The sequence below is a fragment of the Neophocaena asiaeorientalis genome, unplaced genomic scaffold, assembly GCF_003031525.2.
Source record: "Neophocaena asiaeorientalis asiaeorientalis breed wild unplaced genomic scaffold, Neophocaena_asiaeorientalis_V1.1 scaffold225, whole genome shotgun sequence".
In the NCBI taxonomy this organism is placed as follows: Eukaryota; Metazoa; Chordata; class Mammalia; order Artiodactyla; family Phocoenidae; genus Neophocaena; species Neophocaena asiaeorientalis.
Window position 1 is genome coordinate 8060331 of NW_020172364.1, and position 27079 is coordinate 8087409.

The 27079-nt window shown below is 38.2% G+C and overlaps 1 protein-coding gene across 4 annotated transcripts in view; it reads left to right on the forward strand.

The window, feature by feature from the left end:
- Nucleotides 1-11500: 11500 nt before the first annotated feature.
- Nucleotides 11501-27079, forward strand: part of TP63 (tumor protein p63) — a 218819-nt gene continuing 203240 nt past the window's right edge. For all 4 annotated transcript variants that reach the window (XM_024768730.1, XM_024768739.1, XM_024768748.1 and 1 more), the window contains exon 1: nt 11501-11562. In XM_024768730.1, the coding sequence (XP_024624498.1) occupies nt 11501-11562 (62 nt within the window). The remainder of the gene's footprint in view (nt 11563-27079) is intronic.

Genomic DNA, 27079 nt, shown 5'->3' on the forward strand with positions numbered 1-27079 from the left:
AATATCATCACTTTATTTTGTGGCTCTCTCCCTCTTTCCTCTCTCTCTCTTTCCTGTATATATATATGTAAACATATATATATATATATATATATATATACACACATAGTATAGGTAATATTTGTAAACATATATATTTGTAAATATACACATACACATATATCTGTATATTATACATATAGACATACATATATCTCTGTATAAATATCATCACTATATCTTGTCGCTCTCTCTCTCTTTCTTCTCTCCACATATTTCTCTTTATAAGGATCTCATAATCTGAAAAAGAAAGATGATTTTTACTTTGAAAATATATGTCTCACAATCATTATTCTAACAAAAATGATCATTCAGGCCCATGGGGAAAATTATTTACTCTCTTCGGAAGTATAACATAAGTGATACTGAGTAGGGATCCAGATGGTCTAAGTGGATCAGTGGCTGAGTAGCAGAACAATATGTTACGTACCCAAAGGCAGCCAAGAGTAGTTGTGTTTTCAGACTGATGTTATTCCTGCAAGGTTGTGCTTTAAATTTACTCCTTAGAAACTTGGCACAGAGATGTTTCTGTAAACAAGACCCATTCAAGGGTCATCCCATGTGGATTCCCCTGTAAGGATACCCTGAGAATCACTTCCATCCCACAGAAGCATTTGATCAGTGCATCCACTCCCACATGCTTAAACAGTGTACACAACCCAGATTTCAAAATAAGCAGAGTTAACATTCTTGACTCCCAGCCCACATGTGGGTGCTCGTCATGAACTCAAGCCTTCCTTTAGGAGTTGGCATTTGTGGTGCTTATGTTATCACAGGCTGACTGGCCCAGGGAAAAGTCACCAAAAGACATGTGCTGGAGACCATGCATGGCCCTCCAAGACATAAAAATATACACAATGCATTCTGGATCTTTTGGCAGGGGAACGGGCTGTCAAAAGTATGGTGATATTTTCAGGCAAACAGGTTTACCTGAGTTTCAATCATGATTCTGCCACTACCTGGCTGAGTGATGAATGCAGAGTCACTAACTATCTAGAGATAATAAGACCTAACTTGTCTAATTCCTAGAGTTTGTATTGGTTATCTATTGATAGATAATGGACATGAGATATTTAATAAATGCCAAACACTATAAAAATTTTGGGTTTGTAGAGGTGCTGTAAGGAAAGAAGATGCAGTTTATATTTACCTTTATTTTCCCAGAGTCCTGCACAATACAAGGCATACCAAAGGCATTTAATTCATGTTATTTTATTGAGTAAATGGACTAATGTCTGGGAGTAAGTGAAGCTGGGTCCACTGCCACTGATGTTTATGTGATTGTGTGACTATGAGTTTGTTCCTTAAGCTGCCTGAGTCTTAGCTTCCTCATGCATACAATGGAGGAAATGACACCTCTTGTCCTAGTATTAATACATCTACATGACTTTTGGGAGACTGATGAGATAACTTCTATGGAAATGTTCTGTAAAATTTGAATCACTATGTACATGATTGTTATTTTTAAGTCATTTGCTGGGGTGTTTTTTGAAGCAAATGATCACTAAATTCCTTTTTAACTTTGAGTATAGCTTATTTTTTTTAAAAAGGCATTTATTAAATGTCTCCTAGTTCCTCTGTTGGGAGCTGTGCTCCGTTGGAAAACAGTATATCTCACACAGCTACATACCAGAAAAGCAGCCGTTCGTTTAGGAAATCATCACACCATAGCTTTTGGTTGTCACTAGTATATACAGATCGGATCTTTTTTTTCTTGGCCCGCACCCACTCCTCTTCCTTCCACAAAGGATGGCTTTTGTGGCTTCCTGATAATCAGGATTCAGAAAATAAGGCGCACATTTTTGAATGTGTGTCTGAGGGAAGGTTCAGCCACAGCTGTCTCCCTTGGGCTCAAACCTCAGGAAAGTAAATAAGAATGCTACATTCTATCCTCTCCCACCTACACACATGTTTCATGAATTCTAGTAAACATATTCTTATCTCATCAATTTAATCAGGCACCACATACCTCAGCGAGCAAGCTGGTCATCGGCAACTCAGGGACACAGCTCTGCAAAAGTCTTTTGTTTTTTTAATCTGTGAAGCTTAAGATGCAAAAAGGCAAAGAAGATCGTTCTCAACTCTACTGGAGGCCGGAGACTGGATCTTATTGATCTACTTTATGCCCACAGCTCCCAGGACGCTGACAGGCACACAGAGGAAGACTTTAAGGAATATGCATGTTGAATCTATTAATCAAACATCAAATCAGTGAGTAAGTACCATAGAGTCTTGCGAGAGAATTATACTGGAAACCACTAGAAATTCAGGTCTCATTACAATATCATCCCTTCTCATTTATTTGTAATAAGTAATCAAACAAATGCATTAGATTCAGAGTCTAGAAGCTGAAGGTCAATTTATTTTACATATTATCTTTTTCCCTCATTCTTTTAACAAATATATATTTTGTACCTATGATGTGCTGTGTGTAACAAGAGCCTAAGCAATTATTGTGGATGAAAAAAAATTCATGTAAGTAATTGGTTGCTTAGAAGTTCACAGAAAAATAAATGGCCCTTTAGCACAAGTGTAGAACATCATGTAATACATTTTTGTGGGCAAATATTGTCCTTGGTTTCCTCCTATTTTTCTTTCTCTTGATGTTTATACTGGTTATTGATTTTATCATTTACCTACATATTTAATTTTTTAAACTTTTTCATTGTGGTAAAAACCACATAACATAAAACTTACCAGCATAGCCATTTTTTAAGTGTACCGTTCACATTGTTGTGCAATGACTCTCCTGAACTTTTACATCTTGCGAAACTGAAACTGTACCCATTAAACAACAACTCATTTCCTCCTCTCAGCCCCTGGTTACCCTGCATACGTATTTTTAAAAATTTTTTATTTTTTTTTTGCGGTACGCGGGCCTCTCACTGTTGTGGCCTCTCCCGTTGCGAAGCACAGGCTCCAGACGCGCAGGCTCAGCGGCCATGGCTCACGGGCCCAGCCGCTCCGTGGCATGCGGGATCTTCCCGGACCGTGGCACGAACCCGTGTTCCCTGCATCGGCAGGCGGACTCTAAACCACTGCGCCACCAGGGAAGCCCTGCATATGTATTTTTAAATCTCCTTCTGTGTATTTTATAAGCTACCTCAAATCACCCTGGAACAAAGTGATTTCGTGTAGATGGATAGATAGATAGGTAGGTAGATAGATAGATAGATAGATAGATAGATAGATAGATAGATAGATAGATGATAGATAGATGGACTCTCTGTAAATGTAGCCTACAAGCCACGAGGCTTGTGGCAGTTTAGTTCCTCGACCAAGGATTAAACCTGGGCCACTCCAGGGCAGTGAAAGCACCGAGTCCTGACCACTGGACCACCAGGGAACTCCTGAGCCTACAAGTTTATAGTCATGGACTCTCAGGATTGGACAGAATCTTAACATCATATATTCAGCCTTATCTTCTGCAGCCCCAATATAAGAATTAACAGACACACTTGCTGTTTACAGCACTGACAGACATTTGTGTTCCTACAAACACACACAGTATAAGGATAAATACTATTTAATGCAACTCTCATCATAAAAGACCAAATAACGTATGGGGCATTTATAATTGTGTATGCTGAACAATAGACAGGGAAAACCTGGTTTTGATATTGATTCCCCTGCTTACAAGTTTGTATGCCTGATAAAAGGAGGAAAACTTTCCACAGAGAAGTTTCAGTCTCTGTGCAGTTCCAACCCTCCTCCACTAGTCACACATTTTCCGGGGCAGTTATTGTTGGGGACATGCATATTGTGATGTGTCCTCCAGCCTGGGTCTTCAGTGACACCATGCCTAGTGTCATGGGCAGGAGGAGTATATACTTGGAAGCCATTCCTATACCAGGATGAGTAGCAATACTTTAACTCTACACAAACCCAGCTACAGACCACATCAATGTATTCCCCCAACCCAAACTAAAAGTATCCTCTATTCAACCTGCCCTTTCCTGGATCTTAGAAGTCCCACGGCCTCTCTATCACCACTCTGTGTGAGATGAATGGTGATGAAGGGGAAATTGGAGTAGAAAGAGATGGTAATATTAGAAGACTGTATTTAAAATATCTCACATTTGTATATTTTACAGAAACAAAATGGCCATGTATACATATTACTAAGATATTTCCTAGAACCTTAGAGGGGACTATGTAAGTAAGAGGTCTTGACATTCAAACTTTCTTAGGTTCACAGTAAATCTGTACCTGAAATGAGGCTTGGAGGAAACCCTTCAATGGGCTTTAAAAACTGAGCAATTCCTGATATGATGCACTGAGATGTACACAATATCACAGTATCACAGATGTTTCTGCCAAAAGTAGAGAACTCAATCTAATCATGAGGAAACATCAGTCAAACCAAAACTAAGTTACATTCTACAAAATAACTGGTTTGCATGCTTCAAAAATATCTGTCATGCCGTAAAGACTTGCGTTTGCCAGGGAAGGGTGGGAGACAAGAGAGGGTTGGATTGGGGGTTTGGGATTAGCAGATGCAAATTATTCTATATAGGATGGATAAAGAACAAGGTCCTGGGACTTCCCTGGTGGTGCAGTGGTTAAGAATCTACCTGCCAAAGCAGGGGACACGGTTTCAATCTCTGGTTCAGGAAGATCCTACAGACTGCGGAGCAGCTAAGCCCGTGTGCCACAACTACTGAGGCCGCGTGCCACAACTACTGAGCCCGCGTGCCACAATTACTGAAGCCCGTGTGCCTAGAACCCGTGCTCCCCAACAAGGGAAGCCACTGCAATGAGAAGCCCACGCACCACAACAAAGAGTATCCCCTGCTCCCGGCAACTAGAGAAAGTCCGTGCGCATCAACGAAGACCCAATGCAGCCTAAAATAAATAGATAAATAAATAAATAAATGAAAAAATAAATACATTTATTAAAAAAAAAAGAACAAGGTCCTACTGTGTAGCACAGGGAACTATATTCAATCTCCTGTAATAAACTATAATGGAAAAGAGTATGAAAATATATGTATATATTCTTCTTCATATATATGTATATATATATATATAACTGAATGACTTTGCTATACACCAGAAACTAACACAACATTGTAAATCAACTATACTTCAATTAAAAAAAAAAATCTGTCGTGAAGCACAATGACTGAGGAACTGTTCCTGATTACTAAAGACTAAAGAAACAGAACAATGGAATGCAATGTAGGATCCAGAATTTTCTGTTGCTATAAAAAAATATCATTGGGACAATTGGCAAAATCTGAATAAGGTATGTAGAGAAAGTAATCGCATTTTATCAATGTTAATTTCTTCATTTTTTAACTGAACTGTGATCATATAAGAGATTGTCTCATTTTAGAAAATATGCACCAAGACACTTAGAGTCAAGGTGCACCATATCTGCATCTGACAAATGGTTCAGGAAAAAAAAAATGCAAAATGCCAAATAAGGACTTCCTGTGTCTCCTTATTTATCTCTCTCTCACGTGGGCACTGAGCAAAGGAGGGGTGGGAGTCAGGAGCAGCCCCCATACAGCTGTTCAGGGATGTCTGGAAAAGAAGCCCACCCACATTGCTCTGGAACACTGGGTGTGACTTGGAGGGTATCGGGTTTGTCTGTTAGGGACACTGCCAACCTCCTCCTTCCCCAATTGGCCTCTGTGTTTCCTTGCATGCCCTCTGATTAGAAAAGTGTCCCTTTCCTCAGACACTTCTCTAAAGCATCTTCTTTCTTCTCAGTAGACTCTGAGACATAAGCTTTATGCACTTTTGTTCTATTTGATGAATTCCGGTGACCTGTAAGAAGGTGGAGGTCAAATTAGAAGAAGTACATGGCTAAGCTTGCAATGCACTTGCTTTTTCATTGATATAAAAAAGCATTTGACCCTAATCCAGTACACTTAAATTCTTGGCCTAGCTTTACTCCTACTAGATGCCCTACTTCAGCAAATATTAGATTAATAGAGCATAAAGCTGGGAGGGTTGCTAGGATCCCCCCAAAAACAGAACCTGGTTTCTACTTCTATGAAACAGAGATTGTGGAGTTGAACTGAAGTTATGTCCAGAAAAGTGTTTTAAAACTAAAAACCATTAAACTCTTCAGTCCCTTTGATTTGGGTGACACTCGATGAATTTACTCGGCCACCTCTTATGCTAGAAAGTTCTCTCCTCATCCCCATATTATAAAAGAAGGGCAGGTCAGGATGACTTGGAGAAGAGAGGACCTGAGGTCCAGTTACCCTGACAAGAAATTCAGCTTCTCCAGTCACACAGCCACAGACAGCCAGAGCTCTAAGGAATGTGAGAGATCATCCACTTTAAGCCCCTCGTGGTGGCATCTGTTGTTTTCTGTTGCCCTGAACCTATTGCCCTGTCCTCGCTTAATAGAACCTCTATTTTCTTTCAGAAACTCTCTTTGCTCCAGTCTTGGTAGGGCTATCAATCAAGGCATTCAGATTTCTCCTGGCCTAACATGGCATCTTCCTTCTGAGAATTTGAATCTTAAGGTAAGTGACTCAAGTTTAAAAAACAAAAAACAGAAACCTGTTGGGTCTGACTTATTGCTATGGTGGCACTACGAAATGACTCTATTCGTTCCTGTTACTTAGATCTCTGAAGCTATTCTGGTTCCAGCCTTTTCCTAAATCTTGTTTTTCAACTTTCTCTTCCAGTCTGTGAATTTTCATATTTTAATCTATTTTTATATTTTTAGTTTTACTTAGCAGGAGTTAGTTTCCATTGCTAATAACAAAAGAATCCTCACTGGTACATCCTTCCTCTTAAAGATCAAGAATGTAAGGCCCAAAGACAGTAGGCTGCTTGCCTAAAGTCAGGGAGGAAGTTGGGACCAGAGCCCAAACCAAACCAAGGTTAGTCAGTTTCTCTCTACATCTGCTGCCTTCTCTAGAGCTACAGCAGCCTTGGAAGGAATGAACTATTCCACATCATTAAGGGACTCAATGGAATGAGTCATTATTGAGCTCTTAAAAAGTCTATTGGACTTCTGCTTTGGGCCATCATTGAGGATATGAGACCAGAATTTGTTCTTAACAATGAAAAAAAAAAGGAGCAATCCACATGTTCAACAGCCATAAAAAAGAACCAGTTACGGACATACATAACTATATGGATGTATCTCAAAAACAATATGTTGAATGAAAGAACCTACTAGACACAGAATGCATGCCATGTGCCTCCATTTATGTGACATTCTAGCATTGTGAAGTCCAGCATGGTAGCCACTAGCCACATGTGGCTTTTTAAATACAAGTTGATCAAAATTAAATAAAAATTAAAATGCAGTTTCTCAGTCACATTAGCCCTATGTGGTTAGTGGCTACCATGTCAGACAGTGCAAATTGTCGACTATTCCCTTCATCACAGAAAGGTCGATTGGATAATGTTGTTCTAGAAAACATACATCTGATACATAATGACAAAAAAACAGGAAAGTGATTGTTTAGGGTCAGTGGTGAAGAAGGATTAACCACAAAGGGGAGTTTTTAAGGTAATGGAAATGAGGGGATTTGGGGGATAATGAAATATTCTATGTCTTGTTTGTGGTAAAGACTATATGGTATATACTATGTCAAAATTCCTCAAATGGAACGGTAGAATTAGTGAATTTTATTGTATGTAAATTATACCTCAATAAAGTTGATTCTAAAAAGTCAAGTGTTTCATGGAAGTACTTTTTTTTTTTTAACAACTTTATTGGGGTATAATTGCTTTACAATGGTGTGTTAGTTTCTGCTTTATAACAAAGTGAATCAGTTATACGTATACATATGTTCCCATATCTCTTCCCTCTTGCGTCTCCCTCCCTCCCACCCTCCCTATCCCACCCCTCCAGGCGGTCACAAAGCACCGAGCTGATCTCCCTGTGCCATGCGGCTGCTTCCCACTAGCTATCTAGGAAGTACTTTTTTAACCACTTATAATAATTATTAGATGTGTGTTTTTTTTGTTTTTTTTTTTTTCCTGTTGGACCCAGCCGCTCCGCGGCATGTGGGATCTTCCCGGACCAGGGCACGAACCCTCGTCGCCTGCATCGGCAGGAGGACTCTCAACTACTGCGCCACCAGGGAAGCCCCTAGATGTGTTTTTGCAAAGATATAAACATGTTATTTGTCCACTAGACCGTATTTTGCTAGTCCCTGGAGATACAGAGATGAATCATAGCAAACCCACCCTCAAGTTGTTCACGGTCCAGTACAGGAGATGGGTCTTATGCAAAAATAGCTCAAATCCAGGAAGAAAGTAGCAGGTGCCCTTTCACAAGTGAAAATATCATGATTTAAGACATTAGAGGTAGGGTAGCTTCCTTTTACCTAGAGGGATGAGAAAGGCTTCCTGTTCTTTGAAGTATTTGTGAGATATATGCACATGGGGTTTAAAAACATTCTGGATGGAAGACAAAATATGGTCCAAGGTGGGGGACAAAACAGAAAAATATGTCACCCAGTGGACAGAGTGCATAAAGGAGGAGAGCAGTTAAGAAGTAATTCACATGGATATAAATGAGAAAGGTTTGTGTTTTGAATACCTGAGTTTAGCAAAATGCACATACTTGGTTGCTAGGCGCTGAAAGGAAAAAGTGTACTTTTATCTTACATTGTGTCCAGAGTTCCAGGCCCTCAATGTTACTGTTTCCCTAAGCTCTTTACTTTCTCCTCCTCTTCCTACAAATCAAAAATCTTCACAAACAACATAATTCAAAGATGTAGGTCATGGTCAGAAAGGCAATTACCTTCTCCCAGCCTAATGCGTAACTTATTCTATTACAGTCTCTACCTAAAAGACTTAAGGTGTTGGAAAAGCATCTAACTTGCACAGCAAAGAAATAATTTATGCATTTGTATAGTGACCTGAGCCCCCCTGGGTGAAGAGGGTTGTAATATAAATGTAAGTGGCAATTACGGTAATGATAGTATAATTGTCACTTATTTTCCCAGGTTCTGGATGGTTGTGTGCCATGGGTGTGCTGTTGAATCCTGGAGAGTTTGCCTTTTGCCCTTGGTCAGGGTAGCTCTCTGCATTTATTTTCACAGTGCAGTAGGAACCAATATGTTTCATAATTATTTACCATTTAGTATCTGTCCCTCTTACCTAATAATTTTAGGATTTTTAAAAATAACAACTATTGATGTCAGGGCATACATTTTAAATGGTCTTTTTTATAAATTAGGCTATAAAACTTTTGAAATTAAAAGCATACTAGGGCTTCCCTGGTGGCGCAGTGGTTGAGAGTCCACCTGCCGATGCAGGGGACACGGGTTCGTGCCCCGGTCTGGGAAGATCCCACATGCCTAGGAGCGGCTGGGCCCGTGAGCCATGGCCGCTGAGCCTGCGCGTCCGGAGCCTGTGCTCCGCAACGGGAGAGGCCACAACGGTGAGAGGCCCGCGTGCTGCAGGAATAAAAAAAAAAAAAAAAAGCATACTAAGTATATTTGCGAGTTAATAATTTCTCTGGGAGCCTAGAGCCTCTGTTGGTAAGTTAAAATATTTGGAAAACGCTGCTTATTTCCTAGAAGTATATAAAAGTATATAAAAAGCCTGAAAAGAGCACTAGGTCTTGCCACTCAAAGTGTGATGCAAGGACCAGCAGCAGCTGGGAGCTTGTGAGAAATGCAGAGTCTCAGGCCTCACCCCAGACCTACTGAACTAGAATCTGCATTAACAAAGTTTCCAGGTGACTCGCAGGTGCATAAACATTTGAGAAGCACTGCATTAGGGACCATTATTTCACCTCTCATTTTATAAATGGGAAAGGCCAGGCACTTGATGGAACTTGGCCATGCTCAAAGGAAATTGAGTATTTTTAATTTAAGAACTCTATATGCTCCGGTCATCTGTATTTGCTAATAGCAGGGAATAAAGCCAAATACTTTAACTCCAATTAACAAATCTATAATTAATTAGTAAAATGATCTTCCCTCAAATTTCCCATTTTGTAGAACAAGCTGTTTGAATTGGCTGGGGCTCAGGCCGGCATATTTGTGAATTTCACAATTCACAGATGTTAGACACAGGCTAAGTAAGGAAGAGAATGTCGAGTTTTAAATAGCTTCTCCCTTCTATCCTGGCTGAAGCAACAAATAAAATATTTTTATGAAACATATTTTGAACCAAGATTTCTCAAAAGGAGATGTCAAATTGCTCTGGAAATGACTTTAGATTATCTTACAACTTTGATAACTTCTGATGTCACCAATTTACAGGTAACCTATGGTTGGGGGTGAAAGGAGGTTATGAACTTGCCATGTTAGTGACACTTGGGCACGCTGTTGTTTTTTGTTTTTTTTTTTTTCCTGTTGGAGTCTATTTTAATTTAGCTTCTGAAACATATTTCATTCAATATCCAAATCCACAAAACCATGATAGGGTTACAGCCTGTATTCAGAAAGGAAGTGAATTATTCTGTATGTAGATTTTTTGATATTATATTAATTTTTGGATATATGAACAAGTTAACGGTTTTACTCCAAAGTAGCTCGAGCCAAAGCAAAACCAAAACCAGCAAAAACAATGACATAAATAAGAGAGTGGGAGAGACTGAGAGAGATGGAAAGAACTCGAATGTTTTCAGTAACAGGCAATTTGAAATAATTTTGTAAGCTTTAAAATAGTTGAAAATAGTGCATTATTTTCCATTTTAATATTACTTTAAGAAAATTATGTGTGTGTGTTTGAGGTAGGATATTTGAAAAACTCAGTAAAGGTTATTATTATTTTTTAATTAGGGAAAGCAAAGCTAAGGGGATGTGAATGGGTATCTCTTTTAGTTGAGACGAAGAGTGAGTTCTAGGTTAAATATAATCAAGGAATTTCCCTGTCTTTGCTATTTGAGATTGTGACCACAACAGGCGGTTGGCTGAAAGGGAGAATGAAGGAGGGGGTGGAGGTGGAGATGAAGAAAAAAAACAAAACAACTTCCTAAGCAGCTCTGTGAAATATTTAGTTCCAGAAGCAGTTACAGAAGCCCTCAAATCAAATCAGTATTCAGAGACAAGGAAACATTAATTAGCTGGAGCAGGGTGGACACTCATTAGCTCTTGTTCTGTTGTGAAAGTCCAGGCTGCTGAAATTAAACTCTGATGCCATTCATGCCAGCATCCAATCACCAGAGAGACCAGAAGTTCAGAGATGACTCCAAGTTGCCAACAAGTGTGGCCACTATACGACAAGGACTCTAAAGCCGTGGTAGAGGGGGAAGAACAACTTTAGAGAGGATGCCCAGCTGGTAAGATTCGACTGTTTCTGATGTTTTAGTCCCTTGATGAATCTCATTGGCTCAAATCAAGAAACGCTCCGCCTCTTTGCAAATGTGTGTGAAGGGGGGAAGTGTCTACACTTCTATGTCTGATAGCATTTGACCCTATTGCTTTTAGCCTTCTGGCTTTATATCTATGTATACACAGGTATATGTGTATATGTTATAATACTGTTCTCCATTTGTTGATATCAAAGAGAGTTGAAGGAAATGAATTTTGAAACTTCACGGTGTGCCACCCTACAGTACTGTCCCGACCCTTACATCCAGCGGTGAGTTTAAACGTGACGTAACTTCTATCAAAACTTAATTGGAGTGCCTTGTGTATGATGAGTGTTTCTGCTGTGTACAAAGAGCAGCCTCTCTTTGTTTATGAGCACAGTGATATTATTTTGCACTTTCTGTGGACTTAAAGTGGTCTGTGGGCATCTCTTCTGGTTTTCTTTTTTAGTTCCTATCTGGATGTACAAAGTAACAAAGTTTGTAGACCATCTTCCCATGGTTTCTTAAAAAATGGTCACACCATTTTAAGATGTTTAAAACCTGTTATTTGTCTGGATCAGCGCTCACCAACCCAAGAAGAAGACATTTCATTGGACAGGAATAGAATAGTCTGTGGATGATCTTCAAGTCAAAAGAAACACAGAATAATTTTGATTTATACCTTAAAAATAGATAAATAGCCATTGTTATACCAAACAGATTGTGGCTTGTTATTTTGGCTCTGTGGCATATTTTCTTCTTGATTTGTTTCATAACAAACAGCATCTTTTGACAAATCTGACTTTTAAAACTTAACAATTACACTCAATTTTATTTCTGTTTATAGGAAGGAACGTTTGCCTAGCACTAAGAGGGAATATTAGTGAGCATGCACGATGTGTGTGTGTGTGTGTGTGTGTGTGTGTGTGTGTGTGTGTGCGTGTGTGTGTGTGTTTCAAATTAGAGTTTGCTATTTTTAAACTGGTAAATGAAATCTGAACAGTGTTTTTCCAGTCATAAAGTTATGGGAGATATTCAAGTCGTATGTAGCAGTGTGATGTTAATTTAACAGTATGAGATTTGATGTTGGAATTTCATACTTTACTTTCTGAGACTAATGAGGGAGGTCCTCTGATGGCTGAGAATGGTGTGGGTCCAAAGGGGTTAACTTGTCATTCACTATGGTGCCTATTAGAGCCTCATCCCAGCAGTCCAGTGGGCTCTCTGGCCAGGACTCGGGTCACGTTGCTCAGGCAGTTAAGGAAACTGTGTGATCTTTTTTCATTAATAAGATTTGTTACCCTGTAAACATGAATGTGGACTATGTAGACATAGCTTCTTTTCCTGGGAGATTTTTGGTGGCCTGTGTGAGACAGCAGAAGAGGAAAAGTAAGAGAGAAATGTAAATGGAATGGTTGACAGAGTAAGAAAGGAAGGAAAAAGAAAGAGAGAGAGGAAGCAAGTTTGTGGTCCTCCAGGTTGAAACGGGAAATGTGAATGGTGATTTGATTCCTGCCTTGCTGTGTGCCATGAACAATAGTAGCAAAAATGAATGGCTCTGGAGTTCACGTTCTTACATAAGATTTCGTTGGTGTTGGGGAGTGGGTGGATAAAAAGCAAAACACTAAAGATTTTCTAGTTCTCAAAATTTTTTCCAGCCTCAAAATTTTCTACTTCAATAAAATCTTTGAAATACTATTTCTAAGAGGATAATTGTGACGAAACATTTGCTGTATAACGCTTCCCTTGATGGCATCTTTTTTTTAAAGTAGGTACATGGATCTATCTCAGCTCTGGAAGAAATTTTTTTCTATTGACTAGCAACCCACATGTCAATCATGTACACCTCTGTCCAGAGGTATTTCTAGTGATTGATGAGGGAAGCCTGTAAATATAAATATATGAGGAAATTGCTTTTCGGAGTGTCCCGGAAACCAGCTAATTCATGGAGCAAATATCACCTCAGTTTTTGTCAGATTGTAAAATTTAAAATAATAATAGTACTTTAAAAATATTTTAAATTTTGCTGAATCCCTGAACTTTAATCATGGTGAGTGTCACTTTTGGGGAAGGGGGGGCATGTTGGGGAGCTGTGAGATGGTGGTGCAGGGTGGTCAGGGAATATTTATTTGCCAAATAAATTGTTTTAGGCAAGATTTTGTACTTTCCATTTGTAATAAAAACTTAATCCGCAAGTAAACGAAAGAAAAGTATTTCCTGCCAAGCATCTACTCTGTGCAAGGCACTGGAAATACAAAAATGAGTAAGATATAGCTGTAATGCTTATTTATTTAACTTTATAGTACTTAGATATTTAATAACATATATTTGCCTCATATATTTTAACTGCTTTGTCAGATATTTCTAGACTACTTAGTGAATGAATGAATGAATAAGTGGGATATCACTATAAGAAATCTATAATAATATATATTGTCGAAGCAAGAATCAAACAATATTCTCTTTGATACCTAAGGAGTGAATGAGTTTGAGCTGTTTTTTCTAAGCAGACAACCCTTGCAGTTCTCAGTTTACAAAATCTATTTTAAGTAAGACCAAATTTAATCATTCCATAATCATAGTCATCTACATAGTTAAATTTGTCTTTTTCCTGACCTTGTCTTTAGAAAGAAATTATAAAAGAGAATTTTCAAAAAAGGAAAGAACAGGATTTCTTGTTATTTCTAACTCTAAGCTACCTTAATGCATAAATTTCTTTTTATCAAAAAATAGAATAAATGAGAGCTGCTATTATAATTTACTGCTGAATGTCAATGCCATTCCTCCAAAGCCAATTTTAATATACATTTCAAAGTATGATGGTAATCATTCTCTCAGTTAAAATTGAGATTTCACCCTCTGTTATTTTTTCCTTTGCACCTGAACATATTGACACATTATGGATTTAGTTGTGCTCTGATGTGGATGCTAATTTACTGTAGTCTTTACAAAAACTTTTCTGAAAATCAAAACAGTACTTAAGCTATAGAGCTTAGATCTCCCCTTTGATGCTATTGACCATTACAAGAAGAAGAGAAGGTGGACAAATCACAAGTTTTGTCATTTTATTGCTAACTTAATTTTAACAAAAATAGATGAAATTATGCAAAATCAATAAATAAGAGCCAAAGGGTAAGATACAGTTTCCTTATAAATTAAAACCATATACAGTGAGTTCTGTTTACTTTTTATTAGTAAATATTCAAAATGAATCTAAAATTTAGCATTTTACAAGTTAAACTTTTGTTAATTTATGGTTTGGGTTATAATTTGGGTCTTCTTGCACCCTTTAGTTTTTAGAATTGCCGTCTAGTTTTTAACATAAATCTCTTTAACCAAGTAATTCTAAAAGACAGATTAAATTCCTCCAAATATCATTTTGAAAATAAACCAGCTAAAATGATAAAAAGGAATCCAGATTAAATTTTGAAACACTGTGATAGCTGAGGACTAAAAATAAGAGAAAGTAAAACATATTACTATTTGAACCACTTGTAAAATGATTTTGAGTTATTTTTTTCAGTCACCCTCTACTCAAAAGAAGCTTGAACTGTTAAGGTACTGTATGGATGAGTAAGAAGTATTTCCTGTGTAAATTACATATTGATTGTGAATTTTATGCTTTACTAGCTTAAAGGTCAACTTTATTAACTGTATTTTCTAAATATATCCCAAAAGGAGGAGGAGGGGAGTGGGTGACAGCGAACTTACAATGGATCATTTTATTTGTCAGATGCAATCACATAAAGACAGATGTAGTCCTGTGTTGAGCGTCTTCCACTTGCTTCTCCACGTCCACCCTACATCCTTCTTGTTCTGAATCCCAGGAAGCTGACTTATGAAGATTACATTGACAGTTCCTTTCTCCTCTGCTTTCCTCTTGGGTTCAACCAGTGAGCACCTCTAGTAGGAGATCGAAGGGCAGGAAGAGAGTGAATTTGGGGTATATGTTTCCCTGCTGTTCTGCTAGGTCTTCTACGAAAGGCTGCAGGTCCTGTAGGGGCTCTAACCACAGTTCCGGACGTCTTGAGTTTGAGTAACTGCTCTCTCCTTTTCCTTTGAGCATAGGAGTGGTAACAATTTCTAGCCACTGCTAACTCCAAAAAGCCATACCATATCTCTTCTCCCTTGATCAATAGTTCCTTTATTAAACTATCTCCAACTGCTCTTTTATCAAATGCTCTTTTTCCTCCCAAGGTCATACCCAGTAGAAAAACACGTGAAAAATGTGCCCATAGTGTTGTTTATGTGCACATGGAAACTTCAAAATTTGATATAACATTTAATAATATAATTGCTGATGCCAATTAAGGATGTAGCCATCCATTTCAATGAGCAGGCCAGTTTTTAATGAGGCTAATCCATTAATTTTAGCTAGCTCCAGAGTCACTAAGTTTCTTTGTCTGACTGAAAGGAATGAGCTGACATGCTGCAGTCTGTGTAGGTTGTTATGTCAGTACTTGAAATGAAGCAAGGCAGAGGACAGGAAGAGCTGGTTCATAAAGAAATACAAAGGTACAGTTTATCAGCAGGGACTAATGTAGCCACCAGTTGTAGTCAAGAAAAATCTGCCTCCAACCCTTATAATTTTCACAAGAATACATGTCAAAAGACCTTTATGACCCACTGTAGTTAGCCAAAAGTATGATGTATCATAATTCTGTATGCTGCTCCTGAGCTGTGAGTGCATTTAAATGGCAGAGAGGCAGGGAAGTGTGTCAGCTGAGGGCACATAGGACTTGTCAAAAGACTATTATCCAATAGTCTTAACTCCACCACTCATTGATTATGTGACCTTCACAAAATCACTTAAGCTATCTAAATCAAAGTTTCTTCATGAGATAAGTAGGGATAACAACTTCTGGCCAACTGTTCACAACTAAGACATTGAGAATTAAATATTAACCCAACCAAAGTCTGAAATGCATCCCTGTAGGGTATTGCTCAGGTCTACTCTTGTGGGTATGGCACAACAGTGAACTGGAGATTCCTTCCCAGCGACAATTGTGTCCTCATGGAGGCAAACCTTAAGTTCCATTTTGCTCTATATCATCTTTAAATTAAGCACAAAGATGATTATGAGTCTTGACATGACCTTGACTTGTCCCAGTTCTTCTGCTTTAGAACTGAGAAATCTAAAACCTTAGAGAGGTTAAGTGATTAGCCCAAAATCACACACACAAAAATAGTAGCAGAACCAAGTCTAGAATTCAAGTCTCTTCCCTGTTCAGTGCTATTTCTACCACAGAACATAACATCTTATTAGATCTGTATAGAACTTTATAATTAACAAAGTGTTATTCAACACAGTACATAGCTGATCCACTGTGGCAGGTATGGTAAGCCAAATAATGGCCTCCAGAGATAGCCACGTCCTAATGCCCAAAACCTGTGAATATGTTAACTTACACAGCAAAGGGGTATTAGGTTGCAGATGGAATTAAAGCTGCTAATCAGCCAACCTTAAAATAGGTAGATTATCTTGGACTGTCCATGTGGAGCCCAATGTAATCGCAAGAGTCCTTAAGTGGAAGTGGGAGGTAGAGAAAGAATAAAAGTGATGTGAGGTGAGAAAAGATTCAACAGAATTTGAACATAGAAGAGAATCAGGATCCAAGGAAGGCTGGCTGTCTCTTGAAGGTGGAAAAGGCAAGGAAGCACATTTTCCTTTACAGCCACCAGGAGGAACACAGTCCTGCCAACACCTTGATTTCAGCCCGGTGAGATCTGTATCAGGCTTCCAACCTATAGAACTGTGAGATGATACATCTGGGTTGGTTTAAGCCACAAGTTTGTGGTAACTCGTTACAGCAGCAATAGGAAACGAATTCACCACGTAATGGATTTTTATCCTCAAATTGTAGGTATGGAAACTAAAACTTTGTTTTGATTTGTTTGTTTAACTAAAATATTCCATGAGCTTATTTATTTTCTTGGTGCTGAGTGGGGAAGATAGAAGGTATGAGTGAGATACCATCCTAGACCTCAGGGAATCCAAAGAAGAGCTTCACACATAGAAATACTACAGTGAAATGTCTATTTAGGTCTTCTGCACATTTTTGGATTGGGTTGTTTGTTTTTTTGATATTGAGCTGCACCAGCTGTTTGTAAATTTTGGAGATTAATCCTTTGTCAGTTGCTTCATTTGCAAATATTTTCTCCCATTCTGAGGGTTGTCTTTTCATCTTGTTTATGGTTTCCTTTGCTGTGCAAAAGCTTTGAAGTTTCATTAGGTCCCATTTGTTTATTTTTGTTTTTATTTTCATTTCTCTAGGAACTGGGTCAAAAAGGATCTTGCTATAATTTATGTCATAGAGTGTTCTGCCTATGTTTTCCTCTAAGAGTTTGATAGTGTCTGGCCTTACATTTAGGTCTTTAATCCATTTTGAGTTTATTTTTGTGTGGGGTGTTAGAGAGTGTTCTAATTTCATTCTTTTACATGTAGCTGTCCAGTTTTCCCAGCACCACTTATTAAAGAGGCTGTCTTTTCTCCATTGTACATTCTTGCCTCCTTTATCAAAGATAATGTGACCATATGTGCATGGGTTTATCTCTGGGCTTTCTATCCTGTTCCATTGATCTATCTTTCTGTTTTTGTGCCAGCACCATACTGTCTTGATTACTGTAGCTTTGTAGTATAGTCTGAAGTCAGGGAGCCTGATTCCTCCAGCTCCGTTTTTCTTTCTCAAGATGGCTTTGGCTATTCAGGGTCTTTTGTGTTTCCATACACACTGTGAAATTTTTTGTTCTAGTTCTGTGAAAAATGCCATTGGTAGTTTGATAGGGATTGCATTGAATCTGTAGATTGCTTTGGGTAGTATAGTCATTTTCGCAATGTTGATCCTTCCAATCCAAGAACATGGTATATCTCTCCATCTATTTGTATCATCTTTAATTTCTTTCATCAGTGTCTTATAATTTTCTGCATACATGTCTTTTGTCTCCTTAGCTAGGTTTATTCCTAGGTATAGATTGCCAACAAACACATGAAAGAATGCTCAACATCATTAATTATTAGAGAAATGCAAATCAAAACTACAATGAGGGGGCTTCCCTGGTGGCACAGTGGTTGGGAATCCACCTGCCAGTGCAGGGGACGTGGGTTCGTGCCCCAGTCCGGGAAGATCCCACATGCTGTGGAGTGGCTGGGCCTGTGAGCCATGGCCGCTGAGCCTGTGCATCCGGAGCGTGTGCTCTGCAACGGAAGAGGCCACAACAGTGAGAGGCCCGTGTACCGCAAAAAGCAAACAAACAAACAAACAAAAACTACAATGAGATATCACCTCACACAGGTCAGAATGGCCATCATCAAAAAGTCCACAAACAATAAATGCTGGAGAGGGTGTGGAGAAAAGGGAACCCTCTTGCACTGTTGGTGGGAATGTAAATTGATACAGCCACTGTGGAGAACATTATGGAGGTTCCTTAAAAAACTAAAAATAGAAGCACCATATGACCCAGGGATCCCACTACTGGGCATATACCCTGAGAAAACCATAATTCAAAAAGAGTCATGTACCACGATGTTCATTGCAAGTCTGTTTACAAGAGCCAGGACATGGAAGCAACCTAAGTGTCCATCAACAGATGAATGGATAAAGAAGATGTGGCACATATATACAATGGAATATTACTTAGCCATAAAAAGAAATGAAACAGTAATTTGTAGTGAAGTGGATGGACCTAGAGTCTGTCATACAGAGTGAAGTAAGTCAGAAAGAGAGAAACAAATATCGTATGCTAACACATATATATGGAATCAAAAAGAAAATTGGTCATGCAGGACCTAGAGGCAAGACGGGAATAAAGACGCAGTCCTACTATAGAATGCACTTGAGGACATGGGGAGGGGGAAGGGTAAGCTGGGACAAAGTGAGAGAGTGGCATGGACATATATACACTACCAAATGTAAACTAGATAGCTAGTGGGAAGCAGCCGCATAGCACAGGGAGATCAGCTTGGTGCTTTGTGATCACCTAGAGGGGTGGGATAGGGAGAGTGGGAGGGAGGGAGACCCAAGAGGGAAGAGATATGGGGATATATGTATATGTATAGCTGATTCACTTTGTTATAAAGCAGAAACTAACACACCATTGTAAAGCAATTATACTCCAATAAAGATGTTAAAAAAAAAAGAAGAAATACTACAGTGAGGTGCAAGGAAGGGTAGAAGGCCCTGGCCGTGCAGGCTGGGGACTGCGAGTACGAAGCACCCCTCTGAAGGCAGCAAGTTTGAAGGGTGACTCTGGTTAGTAGCCTCTGTTAAGGTTTCTCAAAATGCTTCATAGTGAAATACATTTGACTCTTAGGAGGTAACTGAAACTGTGATGCCCAAATTCAGATTCAGGAAAATATAGTAATATACACATTCACTTCTGATGCTGTCAGGGATTCAGAGAGCTGTTACATCGATACCCTGAGACTATGACTTGATAAGTCCAGGTGGAGCTTCGGAATTGCATTGTTAACAAAAACAAACAATTTTGATTCATGAACGTCTCAGACCACTCTTGGGAAAAAACAGCTGCAGGCCTTCTGGTGGTATAAGTTTCCCAGTTAATTTTAGGTTTAAATTACACTGATGCCTCCCTCTGAGAAATTGAGGGTGAGGGCAAGGAATGCAAAAGCAGCATTTTTATCAAGCACACCAGGTGATTGGTTTGTATGCACAACCAATTTTGAGAGAGTGAGACAAACTTGGACCCAATGTCCCAGTTGAAGCTCGTAAAAAGGTACCCCCAGTGGTATGAACAGCAGAGACCACGTGCCTTTCCAAAGGCAGACTTCATGTTCTCACTTTACTTAAAAGCCAAATGGATTGTGAGATTAAAGTGGCAATTTTCAGTCTGTTTCAAGTCAAGAGAGCCAAGTTTTTGATTAGCTGTTTTGTAGCTCAAATTTGTCCTGACAGGGTTTCTATCTCCTTTAAAGAACTCACCAAGGAATACTCCTCAAGCAACAAGTGATGGATGGATAAAGCACTATAATTATGATCAAAGTCCAAAGACTCCAGCCTATGTAATTATGCACTTCCCAGCCTCTGAAAGTCACTTTGTTCCATTTAAAATAGGATGAGACATGGACATGGGGTGGTGTGTACTTTTCGCTTTGTCAAGTTTTGGGAAATGACAGTTATTAACATTTCTGTTTTACCTTAAGCCATAATATTTGGGGGATAATTTAGACGAGAGAGTTGTCACTCTATTCTTATCATTTGCCTTCCAATCTTCACTTACATTTGACTCTTTTTATTATGAATTAGACTCTTTCAAGTTCAGAGTGAAATAATTAAGCTTAGAAGAATTATGAGGGCTGAAAATCTCCTTGCCACTTTTAAATTTCTCACATCTTTTTCTTTTGTTTCAAATGAGCAAACTTAATTTCTCAAGTTGAACAGCACCCATTCGCACTTTCCATGAACTCGTGCAGCTCTCTCATAATTGAGGGCAATACCAGCATTATAATAATAAGACTGATATAGCATTTTGAGTCAAGAAGTACAAAATTGGGGACTTCCTTGGTGGTACATTGACTGGGAGTCTGCCTGCCAATGCAGGGGACACGGGTTCAAGCCCTGGTCCGGGAGGATCCCACATGCCGTGGAGCAGCTAGGCCTGTGTGCCACAGCTGCTGAGGCTGCACTCTGGAGCCCTCGAGCCACGGCTGCTGAGCCCGCGAGCCACAACTACTGGGGCCCGCACGCCTGGAACCCATGCTCCGCAACAGGAGAAGCCACCACAATGAGAAGCCTGAGCACAGCAACGAAGAGTAGCCCCCCACTCGCCACAAATAGAGAAAGCCCGCACACAACAACAAAGACCCAACACAGTCAAAAATAAATAAATAAATAAAAAGAAAAAGAAGTATGAAATTGGAAGCTAGTGTGATAATTTAATCAACCACATGGTTACCTAGAGTAGATTTTTTAAAAAAATTTATATACTTTCGGCTGCATTGGGTCTTCATTGCTGCACACGGGCTTTCTCTAGTTGTGGCGAGTGGGGGCTACTCTTCGTTAGAAAAAGAAAAAGAAGTACGAAATTGGAAGCTAGTGTGACAATTTAATCAACCACATGGTTACCTAGAGTAGATTTTTAAAAAAAATTTATATACTTTCGGCTGCATTGGGTCTTCATTGCTGCACACGGGCTTTCTCTAGTTGTGGCGAGTGGGGGCTACTCTTCGTTGCGGTTCACGGGCTTCTCATTGCAGTGGCTTCTCTTGCTGAAGAGCATAGGCCCTAGGCGCACGGACTTCAGTAGTTGTGGCATGCGGGCTCAGTAGTTGTGGCTCTCGGGCTCTAGAGCGCAGGCTCAGTAGTTGTGGCACACGGGCTTAGTTGCTCGGCGGCATATGGCATCTTCCCGGACCAGGGCTTGAACCCGTGTCCCCTGCGTTGGCAGGCGGACTCTCAACCACTGCACCACCAGGGAAGCCCTAGAGTAGATTTTTAATGTAAGCTTTTTTTACAGATGGTGATATAGATTGAAATAAATAATAGAATACGTACAAATTTATGATAGGGGTAACACTGCAATAGAGACTTTTGCCTCTAAAGTTAAGTGTGTCATGTCTTAAGATTGTTGATTGTATTTAACTTATCCCCCATGTTGATTGTATTTAACTTATCCCCCAATCATATCCTGACATTTCATCAAGGTGGTCAATTTTTAGAGCTTCCTTAAAAATATCAGGCTTTAGATATTTTATTTGAAATTCAGCATTAGCTTTTCTTTTCCTTTTCTGACTCAGTTTTTCCATTTCTGTGCTTGAACTTAGTAGTGTCATTTACTTCTTAACTACCTAAATAATTTATTGAAGATTTCCATGGGAAAACTCACTTTCTTCCAACTGTTTTCATTGCAACCTCCCCTAAGTAAAAAGTGCTAATAAGATGTATGTTTCCATTTTATTTTTCTTTTGAACACTTTTATCTCAGGCAATGAATGAAAAACTTTCTTCTTGACAGGATTTTCAAACTAGATTATGAGAAATCAAAAGTCAGCATTTCAATCTAATGTGATATATCTATGCACCTGCACAAGCTATTTTTTAGTATCCTGTAGAGGCTGATGTGGCTTTAATGAATATTTCAAGCTTAGTGAAGAGATCTCACTGGATGACTTCTCTTCACATCAGCATTGGTGTGAATGTGGCACACTTTATAGAATCTTATGTTGAATCATGTCTTCACTGAGTGAAAGGCTTGTCTGTGAAAGCACTACTTGCCCTTCTATCTGACATTTGAGGACCCACCTTATCTTCCTACATAAAATGTATATACAGTTTTACCTCTAAATCTTGAATATTTTCCCTCTCTACTTTTCTCCTCCCTTTCTTCTTTCTCTCTTTCATAGAAGCTCTGTGTATCTTTGCTTCTTGGGAATATAGAATATTCCTGAAAAAACTAAAAATATCACAAAACAGTTTTTTTAAAACTAGTTCAAGCTTTGCTCTGCAGAAGTAAAATTGGGGCATTTTGTGAGAGAAATTATGACAGCCACATATCAAAAAACTGACAAAATGTATAACTTCTGGATTTTATTTAAAAATATGTTTTAGTATTGATATCTAGTTTATCTGAGTTGCTAAGCAGATTTTAAAGGAGTTTTGTAACTTAGCAAATATTTAAATAAACTGATAGATATTGTTTGTTGGGATGACAAGGAGGAATAGAAAAAAGGAAATGATAAAGGCTTAAATAGTCCAAGCTTATTGGAAACTACAAAATTATTCAATAATGTTCAGTAAATATTTATTAAATGAATATATGATAAGAAGTTTAAAAATTCAAAGTTTTTTTTTTTTTTTTTTTTTTTATTTTTAAGTACTGGTTTTTGCTATATCAGATCTTCTAGCACCATCTGAATTAAGTGCAAGTTAAAGAAAGATTTTTGAAGCTCAGGTCGAAACATAAATGTCAAAGCACTTTAGATATTCTCAGATGAAATATTCAGATAAAAGTATTTGTGACTTGATATTATTGATATCAAAAATTATTAGAGAAATGACATGTTCTCAACAATAGTAGAAGCCAAAAAAACAAATCTAGTAAAACAGTTGTTTTCCATGTCATCTTCTGGCTCCATAATTTTTATATATAAATTATAATCATAGAATAATTTCAATATTCTATTACATAAGACCTTTCCATTTGTCATATATTTTGTATTTATGATAAGTAACTGCATAAGGATTTCATCGTATCAATGCAACTTAATACATTTATTTCCCTTATTGAATATTTAGGTTGGTTATCATACGTTAAAAATAGTATATAGCCACCTTTTTTGAGTTATTTTCTTGGGTTCATTTCATGAACCAAATATTTAAGGAAAGCAACTAATACATGTTCAATCTATACAAATTGCTGTGTAATTTACCCTTGTTATCTCATGTAATCTGTTTTTTCTTAGCTGTGTAATATGCCCAGTTTGCAGATGAGAAAATGATGCTCAGAGAAATGACTAGCTGAACCAAGATGACTTAACTAGTATGTGGAAGGAACTCTTTGTATTTTCACTTTTACCTGAGTCAGAATTTGAAATCAGGATGACCTGATCTAAAGTCTTTTCTGTTTCCCCCAGAATATGCTACCAGCTAAGAAGTAAGAGGGTTAGCAAATAAAAGTGTATATACTTTTTCAAGTTTCTGGAAAACATTGTTCATTAAAAGGGTATGCCAATAAATTTTGCCTAAGAGTTCCAGTTTTAGATATTATTTTTAAATTTTGCTAATTTAGTAGATGACATATGGTTTTAATTAGCACTTTTTTATTATTAACTAGGATAACTACAGAAACCACGATTACTAATTTTCTAGGATCTCAACTTCTGATCCTGTATTTTTCAAAAATGAGGATGAGACATAAGCCACTAAATATCTAGTATTTATTGAATTCTTATTATGTGTCAGAAACTGTTCTAGGCACTTTACACATTTAATTCTCAAATCACTTTAAGAGGTATTTACTAGTATTATCTATTACTAACCAAGAGACAGTAGTATAATGTTTAAGAGACTGGTTTTTGTGACCAGGGTGCCTTGGTTCAAATTCTCTGCCAGTTGTTAGATCTCCTAACTTAATCTCTGTGTTTGTTTTCTCATGCATGATGATAGTCCACCTACCTGAGTGAGTGGCTTTGAGAATTAAATGAGTTAATTGTACGAAGGACTTAGAGACAGCAACTGGCACATAGTAAGTGTTGTATAGGCGATAGCTCTTATCCTTATTCTACAGATGAAGACATTGAGGCACAGAGAGGCTGTGTAATCTGCCCAGGTTAAAATAGCTGGACACTGGTGGAGATGAGTAGGATCCTGATTTCTATAACATTATTTTTTTATGGTCATACCTTAATTAACTCTCAGTAGATTCTATGTAGGGATGAATTTTGTCCTTAGTTTAATTGTTTTCTAACTGTTGTTGTTTATTTTGAATCACTACTTTTGCTCCCCCATTGCTGTTAATAATTCACAAATCCCTCATTCCCTAATTTCTGTTATGAAATTTGGTGACGTAAATAGAATCCTCTTCCACATTCTCTCAACTCTATCCAAATTAATTCAGCCTTTTTTCCCATTTCCACTACCCATGTGACATTTTTTCCAGTGTGGTATTTTGACTTGCCACCACCTTGACCTTTTGTTCCTTGTACTCCTCTGCTAGCTCATCTTAACTGAAAGCTGTTCTTTCTCTGAAAATACCCATATTACCCATTGTTCTTCAGTAGAAGCAAAGTCTTTTTATTCAGAGGGCCAAGGGATGGACCTAACATATTTCACGTTCAACACTGCTGTTTTCAGATCATTGCTTACCCACCATCACTCATTAATTTCATGTCTTCTGAAACCTCTTCCATCAAAGTGATTTACTGAACTTCATGACAATACACTGACTTTAGGAGCTTCTCCTCGGTAACTTGGCTCCATTTTCTTCTTTACTTCTGCCAACTCTTTGGGAACTTCAGTATCCTTTTGATGTCCTTCCTATAATGTAGTCTCACATTTCCTTGGCTTCCTTAACTCAAGGAACTCCCATTTCTGCTCTGTTGCAGTTACTGACCCATATAACCATGTCCTGGACTTCCTCATTACTGGAAGTTATTCCAGTCCCAAATCATACCACCTCACACTTCCATTTCTGATCAAAATCTATTGTCCCTTTCCCTCTCTCACACCCCCAGCCTGCCCTGAACCTGTTCTGTCTGCACACTCTCACAGGCCCCCTGCAAAAACCCCATCCCTTCTTCAAGGTTTGTCTTAACTACTGTTTATTTCATAATGTCTTCTGTGCATATTTCCTTACAAGTTTCTGTCCACCTACTAAACCCTCACTACTCAAAGTGAAGTACATGGAATATTACAGAATCTGGGGTCCTGCATCAGTCCTACTAAATGAGAATTTACATCTTAACAAGAACTCAAGGGGATTCATGGACACTAAATTTGAGAAGCACTGCTCTAGCCTAGTAGTTCTCCAGGTATAATCCTGAGATCACAGTAATAGCAGCACCCAAGAACAAGGTAGAAATGCTGATTCTCAGGCCCAATCTGAGCCCTACTGAATCAAAAAAAACCTGGAGTTGTGGCCCAGCAATCTGTATTTTAACACACTCTTTAGGGGATTCTGATAACACTGAATTTTGAGAACCTACTTATACAACTTTCAAGTGGTGGGACTGTCTTGTTTATTTTGATATTCCTTGAGTGTATATAGAAGGTGCTTTACAAATGCAAAATAAATGAAGAAGTGAATGGCTGAGTGAATAATGCTTTTGCTTATCATTGCAAATAATGTGCTATATTTCTTTTCTCATATGCCATAGAACTTTATTTATATTTCTGTAAAGGTATTTATATGTATTTACTTAAAAAAAACTAAGCTCTTAATTATTTATGAATATATACCATGTCTAATATTGAGTCCTGAACATAGTAGGTATTCAATAATTGTTTAATTCACTTAGAATGTTTTTGTTCTACATTTTTATATTTTTGTTCTCTCTCCCTCACTCCTTATCTACCTTTCCCTTACTTGATACATTGTTTCAGATCAAGTAAAGGACCAAATAGGAGATACAAGGCAGGCAGGGACCTGACCTATTGGAATTCATATCCATATAACAACAGAAATAAATCTTAGGGAAAAAAACGTTGATAGAAGTGAAAAAGGTAAATGAATTGGGTTTGAGACTAGAGGTGGTGGCTGGCCACACCTATAATCTATTCCCTGACAAAATGGCTTTGGTTGTCATGTAAAACCATGTGAGAATGTGTGCAGTGCAAACACTACTAGAAACCAGAGGCAACTTGGGTCTGAAATAAGCTTCGCTAGTCATAAGGGAGGTCTATGATTTTCATTGCCTAAAGAACTCTGTTCAGTCTCAACCAATGAGAACTCTGAAATGAAATTGTCAGGCTGGGTAACTAATGCTGCTCTTGGCAGCAGCAGCCCATGGATTCTTTTCATTGAACAGGGACAGACTATAAATAATAGCATTTGTATCACACTTTGTCACTTCCAAGAACTCCAGAAGCACTGACAAATAGACACCAATGTTCTATGCCAGGTTGCAGGTGGACATACAGGTTTTGTATACTCAGGGAGGAGGGCTGCTGTAACCAGATAGGAACTCAAATAATGATGTGGTTCTTCAGTTTAAGATTTTAGGCTAAAAATGACTATTCTGTCATTTTGGACTTTTTCTTTATTAGTCATGCCCTAAAATTTAGGTCTTTATTGGGGCATTAAAAATTTCTAACATAGTGAATATCTGTGCTAAAACAATGACTGCTTCGTATGT